Below are 14,199 nucleotides of genomic sequence, written 5' to 3' on the forward strand. Positions count from 1 at the left end.
TTACTACAGCTACATTATATAACTGCATTAGATTAGAGTAGATCTCTATTGTTATAGCCTGTAATCACTGTATTTATTGTAATGCATGTGGTCTGGCAATATTATATTATATTATATTATATTATATTATATTATATTATATTATATTATATATATATGATATTATAGATGTAGTTATTCTCTTATATTAGCTTCTCTTATCTGTATATTATCTTCTCATCGTTCTTTGTTAATCTTATATTATCGTATCTTCTCTTATATATATCTTCGGTGTTCTTTGTTCTCTCTCGTATATTCTCTGATCTTCTCATTCGCTACTTCTCTCTATCTTCTTGTGCGCATTCCTGCTGTCTCTCTACCCCGAGTCTTTGTAATAAACTCCAGCAGCAAACTGGATTGTCATTGGCTAACTAATTCTGCTCTACCATTTTGATTGGATAAACCAACGAAGGGGGCGGTTGCTCCTATTGGTCGGCCGAACAGCGGGACTCGGCGCTGATTGGCTGAGCATACGGGTTGTAGAGTCCGGCAAAGTGTCTGAACTGAAGACTGAAGTGAAGAGGAAGTAGTTTTTAAAATGGAAATATAAGAAGTCACACTTTAAGTCTATCCAGCCGAGCGGAGGGAGCAGGTGAGCGGGCTCTTCTATCCGCTGTCTCTCGGTGAAGGGACGGTTATCTGTTTACAAACAGCCTCGGCTGCCTGCATGGACGGATAACGTTACTTGTTAATCCGTGTGCAGTTAGGAGACAGGCTCAGTATGAGAGCGACTCTGGCGATGCTTCACATGCTTAATGACATTCAAACCTTCATTGTATCATTTAATATTAAACACTAAATGCGTTTAGACATGAAATAAGTTGAATAGTGTGACAGTGAAGCCGAGCAGGCATTCATTCCCCTCGCTGAGTGTGTGTGTGTGTTAGCTAGTGTTGCACTTGACTTCACTCTGCTTTATTTGCCGCTAATTTCACATAAAAACGCGACAGCCAGTCTCGGTTAATGTCTTGTTGGCTTTAAGTAAATAGTGTGGTGTTGTAACAGCGTCCAGGCTCGGTTCTGTTCGTTATTTTAGCCCAAACGCCGCCGTCGAGCTTATAACGTTCACCATCGTTTACTGTATGACATCACGGAAGCTGCCAGCGTCAAGCTGGGCGAGTTGAAACAGGACTTCCGGTCAGGCTACAAAATAAAAGCACGATAAATGAACGTGGCTACGGTTTAGAGCAAATACGTAGTTTAGTTTATTTTTTTAAAATTTTTCATTAAGCGTTAACGCGGTGTGATACAAATTATTTACCCTTTTAGCCCATATTTGTTTTATTTTCAACAAATAAAATCGGGTAATTTCCGCTTTTGTGTTGTGTTTTTGTAGCCAGCTTCACAAGTCTTACGGAAGACGTACGGTAACTCGGTGTCCCGCCGGCTTCACACGGTCGTGTCCTATTCAGACTATTTTCTGTGTGCACTATTAAACCACAGACAGGTCTGTGCTTTACCAACAGACATTTATATTTTACCCCTGTGCTTCACCATGGTTACAAACCAGCCAAATGAGCAATAAAGAATAATAAACAATAAATAATAAACAATAAATCAGCAGATATAATAATAAACAATAAATAATAAACAATAAATCAGCAGATATCAGTGTAGAAAGTAGCTGGAAACTAACAAGGTTAATTCATTTTTAAAAAATTATAACAATTAAGTGCAAAAAACCCAATAACCCAGTGTGACTCCTCCACCTCCACCCAGACTGATAACAGCATAGTCTGTGTGTGCCTGCATGTTTCTCAGCCAGCCATGCCCGCCCAACCCCCTGTGAGGGAGCCGGAGGAGGAGATGGAGGCAGAAGGAGAGTCCCAGCTCCCTGAGGCCAATGGAGAGGTGGAGCAACCGAGGGAGAACGAACGAGGGGGAGAGGAGACCATGGAGGAGAGCACGGAGGAGAGGGACAGCGACTTGGACGAGAGCGAGGAGGAGGAAGAGGAGGAGGAGGAGGAAGAAGAGAGCTCAGGTAGAAAATCCAAAGTGCTCTGTGAAGTGATCGTCGCCTGATTTGTAAGTTGAGGAGGGCTGACGAATAATGTGTTGGTCTGTCCCTCTGTGAAGAGATGGATGATGAAGACTGTGAGCGGAGGAGAGGGGAGTGTCTGGATGAGATGTTGGATCTGGAAAAACAGTTTCAGGAGCTGAAAGAGAAGTAAGTGAAAGACGAGGGGGTGAAGAAACTTTCTGGGGTGAATGAATGAAGGATGGAAGAAAATAAGGAGTGTCCTCTTCCGTGTGATTTGCAGGTTGTTTCGGGAGCGTCTGAACCAGGTGAAGGTGAAGCTGGACGAGGTGTTGACGGGGAAAGCTGGGGAATACAGAGAACCACTGGCTGCGCTACAGAAGAGCATGCAGATACGAACACAAGTGGCCGGTAAGCGATGAACAGCTTAAGCTTCTTCTCTCACTCAAAGCCACTTTCACCACAGCGGCATGGCGTCCCGAATTTAAAGTTACAAATGTGACTTTTGGGTGGTGTTTTGAACTTTTGCAGGATGTGGATGAGTCTATAGTAGTGTGATACAACACCTGGCCACTGGGTGGTGCTGTTTGACGCACATTAGTCCCTGGCAGGGTGAACAGGGTGATGTGATGAAATTAAACTGCACATTTGTAGTTTCTTTAGCTGTTAAATGTCTGTTTGGCAGCTCTGCTTTGATTCAGTGTGTTAACTGAGCATCAGAATAGTTTACATGCAGTAATAAATCAATAACCGTGTTGTTTCTGTGTCTCTGCCTGCAGGTGTGTACAGAGAGCTGTGTCTACAAGTGATCAAACACAAGCACGAGTGTGAACTACAAGGAGCAAGGCAGCACCTGGAGGTAACACACACACACTCGCACTCATATACATTATATATATGCACAGGACCACTCACACAAGCCTCACAACATTTTATGTGTGTGTGTGTGTTACAGAGCGAGCGGACGTTGCTGTTTGATGCCATGAAGTCAGAACTGCTGGAAAAGATCAGACGACTGGAGGAGGACCGACAGAACATAGACCTCACCTCAGGTACGGCTGGGATGTCATTCCCAAAGATATTTCTGTGAAGCGTTGTCATCGTTATGGATTCATTTTGAAAGTTTCCTCATTGCAGAGTGGAGTGACGAGATGAGGAGCAAGAAGTGTAAAAGAAAGAACGTGCTGGGTCGGTCGGAGAGGAAAAAGAAAGTAGCTCTGGTTTCAGGTGAACTTTCTCCCTTCATTTCAACTATTCCATTTCCATGTTAACCGTCACAACACTACTCAGACGTTTCTTGTCATACAAGTTGGTTGTTTTCCAGGTGTCCTTCTGTGCTATTACATAACTTTGTTGACTACTCTGTTTGTCAATTAGGGCATTATGCGCTGTTATTTTTGTATTGCAGACCACAGTTCTGATCCTAGATTCTGGTGGATCACAGCAGACACAATAAAATCATTTTGAAATAAATATTCTGACACAAAATAATGCTTTCTGTAGCAAGTAGCCAAGAAAAAGTGAACTACTTCAGGGTGATTAAAGTCCTGCAACACCCTGTCAGAGTTTATTTTGCAACAATGATTGTCTTGCTGTACATTATCCCTTACATATTCAGTGTATTGTTGTAGTTTGTGTATTCTATGATAAACCATATCCGAGAGTTTATTTGCCTCCTGCCAGGTTGTTACTATAAGCTGGAATTTGCTGTGAACAGACAGACAGATGATGTAACATGTCTCCCCTCTGTGTCTCACAGGGCCTTTTATTGTCTACATGTTGAGAGACATCGACATCCTTGAAGATTGGACCGCTATCAAGAAGGTACTTTCCATTTAGTCACAGCACTGACGCACAAACTCCAATGAATAAAGCAGCTATCATGGTTCCAGATATATTTTAGTGACTCGGTCTGTGTGCGTTTTTTCAGGCAAAAGCAGCACTGTCACCACTAAAGAAGAAAGTTGAAAGTAAGTCTACCTGTCTGCGCACACACACACACACACACACACTATGCTGTTTTTGTTTTTCTGTAATCTGTTCTTATTTTGTCTTTCAGAGCGGTGATAATAGGAGCATGTTATTGAAGACCAGTGACAAAGAAACCAAACTTAATACACATTTATACACACACACACACACACACACACACACACACACATTCCCAGCTACTCCTACTAACAGTTTTGTCTCCAAATGAACCACATCCCTGCTTGTTTGTTATCTATTGCTATTTAAAATAAGTTCTTAATGATATGAAAACCATGTATTTATAGAATGATTTATAATGCTGATTAAATTTTAATCTTTTGTGACACGGTTTTGCTTGTTCCTTTGGTTCTCTTGTGATCTGTGTGTGTGTGTGTGGTGTGTGCACGTGCACGTGATTTAGGGTGTCAGGAAAAAAAGGACATAAATTTAGGTAACCTTCCCTAAACATCCTGTTTTATGACATTTTATTTGGTGGAGAAAGAAATATTAAAATTTGGAGAATAAAGTCCAAATATTAGAAGAATAAAATCCTGAAGAAAATTTCTAGAAACATTTGCGAGGAGAGAAAAAGTTGTAATATTTCAAACAACAAAACAAAACGAGGAGAGAAAAAGTTGTAATATTTCAAACAACAAAACAAAACACTGTCCCCTGGTCCATCATGATATGATGATTTATTACTGCAACGCAAACAGTTTTTATCTTGTGGAAGAACACCAGAGAAAGGTTTGTGTCCCAGCTCATTTCTGTGAGCCGTCGAGTTTGTACTAGCAGCTGCTGCAGAATGAACAATGAACACAGAGACTCTGCTGTAAAAACAGGACTGACGTCATGAGTCCAGATTCCCACACACACACCTCACGCCTAAGAAATGTTGATACAAACCCACAAAAACTAAATGTACTCATTTAAAAACAGTCTGATATTTTAAATAAATCAAATTTCTTGATGAGAAAATGTATGTATGTACGCTATATATGAAGCTACAGAAAGACTAGAAGCAGGTGATTACCTGCCTCTGTCCACACTGTGATGTTATTTTAATGTTTCAAGTGAAATTTGAGTTCCTGTGACTGAGTCCTAGTCGTCTGTGTGACTGTGTCCATCCTTTGTCTGTTTGTCCTAACCACAAACACTTTAGGACACATAAGTATATAAATACATATTTAAGCTTTTACTCTTTTGTAATAGAAGCTCTCCAAAATACACACCATCAAATAACTTTCACACAGAAAAATCACCAAATCTGTTTTCCCAACTGCTCACCTTTAAATTAAAAAAGTTATTTTAGTGTTAACTAGATATAAAAGGTTTCTATCTAAGTCACTGGAAGATCCTTATTTCTCAAGTCAGATAACATAAATCCAAATGAATGTGTGTATGATCTCTGAGACGTGTGAATTTTGCTGTCCTGGTTCATGAAAACATGGCCGGTTAGCTCAGTTGGTTAGAGCGTGGTGCTAATAACGCCAAGGTCGCGGGTTCGATCCCCGTACGGGCCAAGTAGCTTTATATTAACAAAGGCTCTGTTCCATTCAGAGTCAGGGTGCTGCTGTGGTACATGTTGTCTCACTGAAAAGTCTCTGCTACACTAAATGGAACTGAACCTTAATTCGTATCTGTGTATTTCATGTTAAAAATGGCTGCTGTGGAAAAGTTCTTTCAGTTATCTTGTAGTTTGTTTTCCTTCAGTTCTCCATCAGAGTTTTCTTCCCACAGTCAACAGGTCGACGATTATTTTAATTTTTAAATTTTTCAGTGCTTTTAATTTCATTTATTCTTCATGTTGTTAACCTTATTACCTCACCTCTGTCAGCACAACATCTGACTATCTGACTAGAGAGAGAGAGAACTGTCCAACTTTTCAGTCCACATGTTGGTGTGTGTGTGATCATCCATTCCCTCTGTTGATAATCTCCTTCAGCGTCTGATAAAACACTCACAGCATGATCACTGCAGACCATTTGAGCTTTTTTTGAGTTTTTGGGTTCGTCCCTGAGACAAATATTTTAGTGTCAAAACGTATGATTAGGATTCATGTCCGGGGAATATGACTTCATGGTCTAGTTCCCCATTGGACATTGCTTGTTCTTCAGCAACTTTGAGCCACTTACCTCCCATGCATAATGATAGATTGTAGATGTGAGTTTACATGAAGCAAAAACAAAGTGTGGAAGTCTTGATAAATGATGATGTGGACAATAACAAGAGACAAGAGTGTGTTTGTACAGTGTTTATTTGACATGAAAAGTGGGAGAGGGGCGACATTTTGTGCATAGTCATGCACATAGCAGCAAAAACAAAGAGGAAGCAGACAGAGGTGTTTCATTTGAAGCTGGTGCTGGGTTCCTTTCCCATCCTTTCCCTTTTTGTTTTTACTCTCTGTCTTTCTTTCCTCCTCTCTCAGAGTTTCTAGAGATGGACCCCACTGTCCTCCTTTCTCCTGGGGTGTCAATCACGTTCATGTCATCACAGCTGCTTGCTGAGTTTACGCGCCTGCCTCTCCTTGGCCTCAAAGGCAGCTTTGGTATCCATCAGCTCGTCCAGCTGTCGGCGTATTTGAGCCATGTCGAGCTGGGAGGCCTCGCACTGCTCCCTCAGGGCGGCCGACTCCACCCTCAGCTGCGTGGCGGCCATGGAGAGCTGCTCGCTGCGCTCACGGCACTGCATCTGCATCCTCTTGGCATCGTTCAGGAGGGACTCCACACTCACCGCCACGGATTCACACTGGTTTTCAGACATGTCCTGGGACAAAAACAAGAGGTCAGAGGTCAAAACGGTCTCAAAGACGTTGTGAGACGCTTGAAAACAGACTTTGTCCAGGTGAAAAGCTCATTTCTTTTTTGAGATTTAAAGACTCCGCTCTGTTCTCTATATTTTTGTCTGGTTTGGCAGTAAAGTACAGCTGTCCTGCCAAAAAATCAGATAAAGTGAATCAATAGCTCGCAGTCAGAAGTCCAACAGGTTTAAAACAGGACGTTGGCTCTGTGGAGAGTGAAGTAGCTTAAAGAGGCTTAACATGGCTTAGCTCAGACTACAGACCACAGCTCCTCCATGTTTCGCTTTTATTCCTATACTAATATCACACTCTACCTATCATTGTGCTCTTATTATTGTTCATCTAATATGTTTGAATCTGTTAGTAGCTTAATTTCCCACTCACTATCTCAATCTGAGAGTCACACATGGTGTGAAAATATCTTACCATAGGTGTCAGAGTCAAATTTATCACAAGCCTTGTGGTTTTCTTCTGAGACTCAAGTTGTAGACAGTCTTCAGTGTTCCCCAGTGCTCTCTCCTTTTGGTTATTCTTCACAGACTCCCTGTTCATATCAAAACAAAAGCACACAGTAACTCCAGGCACGGCACTACTTTCTGTGTAAATGGTGCAAGAGCTGTTGGAAGTCCACTTACAGTTTTTCCTTCAAAATGCCAGCAAGTCTTCCTTATATTCTGTTATTTCCCTCCGTCCTCCGTCTCCCTCTTCCTCGTCGCGTCTCTGCTTACTTTCTCTCTCACTACCTCAGGGCTCAGACAAGGCCAGGTAATCCAGAGATTAGACAATCATGTTGTAATCACAGGCTCATTCTGTCTAATTTGATCTGTCAGGCAACCGCTCACTCACGCTGACTCCAAATAACAAACAAATAATGAACGAACTCTGAGATCTGTTAGATCCGTTAAGTTCAGTAAAATGATAAACTTTACTTAAGTGTTAAAGATAGTGTCCTATTTCATTTTTTTGTTTTTTTGTGTAGCAACACCAGAAACAGACTTCTGATGGAAGAGAAAGTGCAGTTTTATCTTAAATAACTGCTGTCTATTGCTGTTTATGAGATGTCGTCTTTGTAATCATAGATTATAACACAGAAAAGCAGCACATTAGAAATATGTCTGGTACAAGTTAGTGTTTACTTGTTATCAACCAGCAGAGGGAGACACAGTTCAACGTATTTATTGCCATGTCTCATTTCCCTCTGAAATATATACATACGTACATGTATATTTACATGCATACACACACACACAATACAGCAGTAAACACACCAGAGCTGTTGCCTTTCTTCTCTTTGGTTTATTATTGGTTTAAAAAGAAACATGTCATGTATCGAGTCGTATAACTACAAACTAAACAAACAAAAGTGATTTGTATCTTGACATACTGCCTCTGTGGGTACATTAACGCCTGAGCAAACACAGGATCAGACTCAAGGATGTGATATGACCTGTGAGTGAGCCTCGACTGGAGATTAGAGGGTAAAGTTACAGTGGGAGCACATACATCATACCTAAATGTTCAAATCCATTCGTGTAATATGATGTTATTCCTGTCGTTTGAAGCTGTGGCACGTGTTTCTTTAGACTCAATTGTTCAAGATCAAACAAGAGACGAGACTAATGGCCTCAAGGTCGAATTAAAAAATTCATCATAAATACATTTAATAATAAAGACGACTTAAAAGTAAAACTGGTGGGCACAGAGTACAAACTCACAAGGGTTAAATTAAATGACTTTTAGGGACTGTGTCATTAATAAAAAGTGTTTTTACACAGGAAACATCTGCCAGTCTCACTAAAATACAACATTTGAGCACACCGATTAAATAAAAAACAACAACATATGAATGCCTGTAATAAACATTCTCCCATTTCTTACTATGTAAACAAAAAACAAACAAATTCACATTTCTGTGTGATCCAGTAGTCAGACATTTGTAATGGCTTTGAGAAGTGAGTAAATGTGGAAACAGGTAACTGTAGATAACCCTCCAGTCTTTGCATTGAGCTGTCAGTCAGCTTCAGATATGTCCTGACAGGCTCACGCTGCCTCGCCGGTTTTGTTGGATTCACTGAGCCTAGGCTGCCAGACGAGGTGGCCGAGTGGTTAAGGCGATGGACTGCTAATCCATTGTGCTCTGCACGCGTGGGTTCGAATCCCATCCTCGTCGTAAAGTATTGCATTTATTGTATCTACGTGCTGCAAACCTCGTAAATCACTGTGATCATTTCTTGTATTACCCAAAAGAATGTATGTCAATAGTCACTGAAATATATCCAAAAGAATGTATGTCAATAGTCACTGAAATACAAAGACAACTGTATCTAGCCCTTTTTCCACATTTACTCCCACATGTTGTAGTAAATACTATATATTTTTGCAAGTCATCCTTGGCACCCATCATCCTATCCTCACTGTGGCCTTGCAGGACGGTTGAAAAACGGCTCCGTCTCTGCAGCTGTCACTCCCGGATCGCCGAAGAGCCCTCCGGCCGGCCCACCATACCCTCCTACGATCGCCTTCGCCCCGGAGCTTTGACGCCTCTGAAAGATCACCAGCACCCCGATGATGAGCCAGAAGAAGAAGTTGACCCACACTGCCGTCTGAGGTGGAGAGTCGACACATGACACACAAGATGAAGCTCTGTCACCCTCTACATTTAAGCTCTAAACCAGGCTTTATCTAGACTAAATGATACTTTACAGCAGCTGCCACCATATACACAAAACTTACAGCAGGTTTTCTGCTTGAGCTCGATCCTTTACTCATAATGTGGGACTATAAATCTTGTATTTTTCCTAATTTACAATCAAAGTAGTACATTTAATCAAAGGTTTTTGGTTATTGAAGCCACGCCCACTGACCTCTGCTTTGTATAGATTGCTGTAGAACTTTCCTCCTTTAAGCGGACTGACCCATTGTTTGGTCTGGGCGTCCTCGCAGCTTGAGAGACAGAAACAGATTGCATGTTAGAAAGGTGATAATAGGAGGTCATCAAGTTTCGACACTATCAAACGTAATGGAAGATATTTTAGCTGCTAAGGGACATCTTAAAAAAAGTGCAGACATGTAGCTGCTTTCATATGAAGAAACAAAAGCTTGAATCAAAGCAACCAAACATGAAGTTAAACTGGCTGAGTTTGAAATGTTTGGTTGGGTTTTTCTGCGGAGTTGTCTGTACATGCTGGTGTGTGTGTGTGTGTGTGACTGCATTGTGTGTGTGTGTGTGTGTCACCTGGTAATGTTGTGAACGGTTTGAACGACGGAGTTGCAGAGCGTGTCGCGTCCGATCTTCAACATGCAGCCTGTGATGAGCAGGAAGAACAGGAAGACGCCGCACACGACTATGATCACGTTCATCCACATGCGCTCCCTGTGGATGAACAGAACATACAGAAAGAAAGAGCGTGAAAACAACTTGTGAGCTTTATTTTTGAAGCGACGACGAGGGAAATCAATAAGAAGAAGAATACAGATGAACAAAGATTTGAGGTTTTACCTCCGCCATGTTTTTTTGGCCTCACTAGCACCTGAACATCATTCAATCATTCAATGTAAAATCTAATAAAGCCGTCCTCCTAACCTGCCCGAAAGAACTTCATTGGTCCAGTGTCCCTTGATGTTGTTTCATGTGTGTGCAAGCCAAGAAGACGTGGTGTAGACGTTGACAATGTACTGACCAATATAAGATTTAACAAGCAATATTAATGTCTAACTTCTTATTGTCGATACTTTGGCCAGCTGTGCCATTTCTTTTATAACTCTTCATACGTGTATTTGTAATAATTCGTCCACATGCATGTCATGGTTAGAATGAGGGGAAAATACTGTGTGGCATATCTGTATCGGCTTTAATAGATCCTAATGATTATGCGTGCGGGTTTTGAATGCTAATTTAAAAATTAGATTTTCCTCTAATGTTTATCTTTTTTCAGCCCCACAACATTAATATCGGATAAATCCTAGCTGAATAATTCAATTCAAGTTGTCTACAAACCATGTACCATTTGCTGTCAAGTGGCTGACATTAGTAAAGTTCAAGAATGGGATGATTATGAAGGTATACAGTAAGAACAGGCCTGTGTTAGCAGCACGTTGTACAACATAACATAAATTATACATAAACACAGTGCAGCTTGGTTTGGGTTTGGAAGCTGTGTGTGGCAGTCACAGCCAGCTTTAGTCAAACTGTGTTTACGGCTCATTTTAAACAGTGAACAATAAAATGATGACTTTAAGAGAGTGAGCAGTAAAAGCAAACAAGACCCAGGAACTTGATCTAACACAGCACTGAGAGCCGGTGTTTTATGACACACACGAACACGCGTGGCGTTACCTTTTGATCTCCCCGTCGATGCAGAAAGTGTACAGCCAGTACAGAGACAGCGAGAAACACACCACCGCCACCAAGACTGATATGGCTGACACAAAATAGCACAGAGACGAGGAGCTGGATGACTGCACTCCAATTTGGCTCGTGGACTCATTGTAGCTGACGAGTCCATACAGCATACAGCGACCCCCGAAATTACCCTGAGAGAGGGAGAGAGAGAGATGTGTGCTTTTAAATCCTGATTTCTTTGTATTGTCTTTTGTTATGATAACTTCCCTTTTGTCAGAACTGCAACAACAAAATCCAAGAAATAAGACACACACACACACACACACACACACACACACACACACACACACACACATAAACTGAAGCATCTGACTTTTATAAAGCAGGAGGACCATCTGGTCACATGATGAGAAAACAGTATCAGGACACATGATCTGTTATTACTGCCATTTTCACACACTCACACACTTTCCCTGATTAATGTGGAGAGAAACGTGTGTTATAATAATATAACTAAATTATTAAATGTTGTGTTTGGCAGTATTTTGCGTAAATAAAGAATACAAATGAGCGCAGACAATGAAATAAAGTAGAAACATGCAGTATTAGTAGTAGTAACAGGATGTTTTCCCATTTTAAACACACTATAGACAAATACTGTGTTCAACAGGGGAAACATAGTTATTCTACTGTCTGTAGGGTGCAATACATTATGATATAAAAGCCTAATAACGGTTAAATATAAATAAATGTGTCACACACTGACAACAACATCCACAGCTCACAGGAAATCAGAAGAAAGTGAAAGCGCGTGTCATGTTTTAGCCGCTCGCGCTCTGTTCACAATTGCACATACGTCACACGAGGACAAACAAGCTGTTGTGTGAAATTAATTAATTTTTAATGCGCAACAGCGTTAAAAATATGTGAAATGTCACTTTTAATCATGTTGTTTTAAGACAGGCGACGTGAGTGAATTAAAAACGAGGTTAAATGCAGAATAAAGTGAAAATAAATGTCACAGAGACACTTTTTTAAATGTTTTGTCGTCTCTCTGCTACAATTTAAACTTTACTTGACAGACGCGCTGAAAAAGTGAGTCTACCCGGAAGAGGACGAAGATTTGTCTATGAAAAATAAAGTATTAAACTCGTTTATTCATTTCTCATGAAAGTCACCTGGACTATGGTGACGGAGGCGGCGGCAACAATCCCGCAGATGAAGCAGCTGGCGTACAGACCCAGCTCCAGCAGCAGCAGAAGCCCCGTTAACGCCATCGTCCAGCGGCCAGCAGCAGGCTCCTGTGTGCGGGGGAGAGCAGCAGCAAGCCAGCCGCGAGAAGATGCAAGGCTTCCTGTGGAGGTTTCAAAATAAAAGTGCAGATGAGCTTTAGGACTGATTTGTGGTGCAGTGACTTCATGAGCGTTTATAAACCGGATGTGTGTCGAGTACAGCTGGGTAAATTAATTACAATCGACAGTGAACATTTGGTGTTTTGAAGTAAGATAGATCATTTAAAAAAAAAAGTTGAACTAACTGGACATATTTTAATCACCTTTTAATTAAGCTGTTGGATGAGAAATTAAATAGACAGTCAGTAAGATGTGATTTCTATATAAGAAAAAAAAAATTAACCCTTAAAGCAAAATCTCACTCCCTCAAACCTTGTCATATGTTGCAAAAACATTGTTTAAATATCCAATGAAATGACCACCACTCACCTGCCCCTTCTTTATAGAGTCACAAATGCCACGCTTAAACTCTGAAGCTCAAACTCTTTGACTTGCTCGTTGCTCGCTCAGCTCTCACTCATAGCCTCTCCAAAGAAACTCCTGCTGTTGAAGTTTCACCCCTATTTCTGGTTTCAGTAAAAAGCTACCTCTTCTCCTGAGATCCACCAGATGTTCATGTCCGTTTATAAATGCGTTAAAAAATGGTTTATTTGTCACACTGATGGCGAGATGAAGTTCAAGACTGGGTGTCATACGGACCAATTTTCCACGGGTCAGGAGATAACCCAGAAAGATAAAGTGAGAGCTGTGGGAATCAGAGAGAGGGGAGGATGAATGAATCAGTGGATCACACTTTTATTTATGGAAATATGACAAGTCTGACATGCTGATGCTCACCAGAAGATTACTTTTATGGATGTGTTGTCCAGATATTTATTAAACAGGACTTGATATGTAGTTTGGATGTTACCTCCCATTCAGTACACTCAAGGGTTGAGTTACTTGAAGATTTAATGGCATGTCATCCTGGTATTAGTACTGCTCAGTGTGTGTGTGTGTGTGTGTGTGTGGGTGTGTGTGGGTGTATGTGAGTTTGGTGCCAGCACTGTAGTTGCACCGCATTCCCAGAATGCTTAATCAAACCTTGTGACTTATGTCATATGACCAAGATGTGTCGATATGTGTAACACAATTTTCAAGTCGCCTTCGCTCCTGCAGCAGAGACTCATTCCTGACACATGATGTGTTGCATCACTCAAAGTTTGGATAAGAACTGTGTGAAATGACCTCAGTTTGCACAAGTGAAATGAAGATAAAGATGTTTTTATGTAGTTTATTTTAATTTAACATAATAACATCAAACTACTACTCTTACCTTGAGGAAAGTTTGTGATTAACACCAATAACTTTAGACGTAGATTCCTTTAGATACTTTGTACATTTAAAGGTAAGTCTTAGAGAGGTGTACACACAATTTTAGGAGCAGGAGTAAGTAGTTTGTAGATGAATATAGCAGATTGAATGTGTGTGGAAGTGTGGAAATCTGTGAAAACTGTTTAAAGGATTCTTGTCATGGCGCATTCCCAATTCCACAGCCGTGACTGATTTGTCGAAGGGATAAGCACACAACGCGCTGCCGCAAAAGTTGCCAATTTGTTTGAAAAGCTTTAGCATCAGTGATAACCTTTGAATTGAACTGGTGTCACAAAGCCTTTACGGATCTTAGATCACAATTCATAAATAGAAAGCAGGCTAATAATAGCGTGAACACTGAGGTGATTTTGAATGGCTGAAATCTGACCGTGGTTCATTCTCTAATGTTGACAAAGACAGTCCA

At 40.9% G+C, this 14,199-nt stretch overlaps 2 protein-coding genes and 2 non-coding genes across 5 annotated transcripts; 3 read left to right on the forward strand and 1 right to left on the reverse strand.

Annotated features, from left to right (window-relative positions):
• The first annotated feature begins 489 nt into the window (after positions 1-489).
• On the forward strand, positions 490-4,337 carry brms1 (BRMS1 transcriptional repressor and anoikis regulator). 2 transcript variants are annotated; one of them, XM_027277382.1, is made up of 10 exons: positions 490-637; positions 1,799-2,020; positions 2,116-2,206; positions 2,301-2,428; positions 2,797-2,876; positions 2,973-3,069; positions 3,155-3,244; positions 3,777-3,841; positions 3,948-3,987; positions 4,077-4,337. In XM_027277382.1, exons 2-10 carry the CDS (start codon positions 1,807-1,809, stop codon positions 4,082-4,084), a joined length of 813 nt encoding a protein of 270 aa, XP_027133183.1. In that variant the 5' UTR covers positions 490-637; positions 1,799-1,806; the 3' UTR covers positions 4,085-4,337. The 2 variants fall into 2 exon arrangements, with proteins under 2 accessions (XP_027133183.1, XP_019111194.1); XM_019255649.2 differs by having other exon boundaries at positions 491-631; positions 1,801-2,020.
• A 1,100-nt stretch (positions 4,338-5,437) lies between these two features.
• On the forward strand, positions 5,438-5,511 carry trnai-aau (transfer RNA isoleucine (anticodon AAU)). The gene has a single exon. It is a non-coding gene; the product is annotated as a tRNA-Ile (tRNA).
• Positions 5,512-8,876: 3,365 nt separating this feature from the next.
• On the forward strand, positions 8,877-8,958 carry trnas-gcu (transfer RNA serine (anticodon GCU)). The gene has a single exon. It is a non-coding gene; the product is annotated as a tRNA-Ser (tRNA).
• A 120-nt stretch (positions 8,959-9,078) lies between these two features.
• Positions 9,079-12,480, reverse strand: tmem179ba (transmembrane protein 179Ba). Its single transcript, XM_010743276.3, has 5 exons — positions 12,309-12,480; positions 11,125-11,321; positions 10,024-10,161; positions 9,653-9,731; positions 9,079-9,391 (listed from the first exon to the last, which is right to left on the reverse strand). The coding sequence occupies exons 1-5, from the start codon at positions 12,405-12,407 to the stop codon at positions 9,200-9,202; spliced, it is 705 nt and encodes a 234-aa protein (XP_010741578.2). The 5' UTR covers positions 12,408-12,480; the 3' UTR covers positions 9,079-9,199.
• Between the last annotated feature and the right edge of the window lie 1,719 nt (positions 12,481-14,199).

Source organism: Larimichthys crocea, chromosome III, assembly GCF_000972845.2.
Source record: "Larimichthys crocea isolate SSNF chromosome III, L_crocea_2.0, whole genome shotgun sequence".
Lineage (NCBI taxonomy): Eukaryota > Metazoa > Chordata > Actinopteri > Sciaenidae > Larimichthys > Larimichthys crocea.

Excerpts from the sequence above, each read along its gene's own strand:
- brms1 (XM_027277382.1), top strand. The coding sequence starts at position 1,807 with ATGCCCGCCCAACCCCCTGTGAGGGAGCCGGAGGAGGAGATGGAGGCA. Across the intron at positions 2,207-2,300 it reads TTTCAGGAGCTGAAAGAGAA|GTTGTTTCGGGAGCGTCTGA; the intron begins GTAAGTGAAAGA and ends TGTGATTTGCAG. Across the intron at positions 3,842-3,947 it reads ATTGGACCGCTATCAAGAAG|GCAAAAGCAGCACTGTCACC; the intron begins GTACTTTCCATT and ends GCGTTTTTTCAG.
- tmem179ba (XM_010743276.3), bottom strand. The coding sequence starts at position 12,407 with ATGGCGTTAACGGGGCTTCTGCTGCTGCTGGAGCTGGGTCTGTACGCC. Across the intron at positions 11,322-12,308 it reads CCTCCGTCACCATAGTCCAG|GGTAATTTCGGGGGTCGCTG; the intron begins GTGACTTTCATG and ends TCCCTCTCTCAG. Across the intron at positions 9,392-9,652 it reads GCAATCTATACAAAGCAGAG|ACGGCAGTGTGGGTCAACTT; the intron begins GTCAGTGGGCGT and ends TCTCCACCTCAG.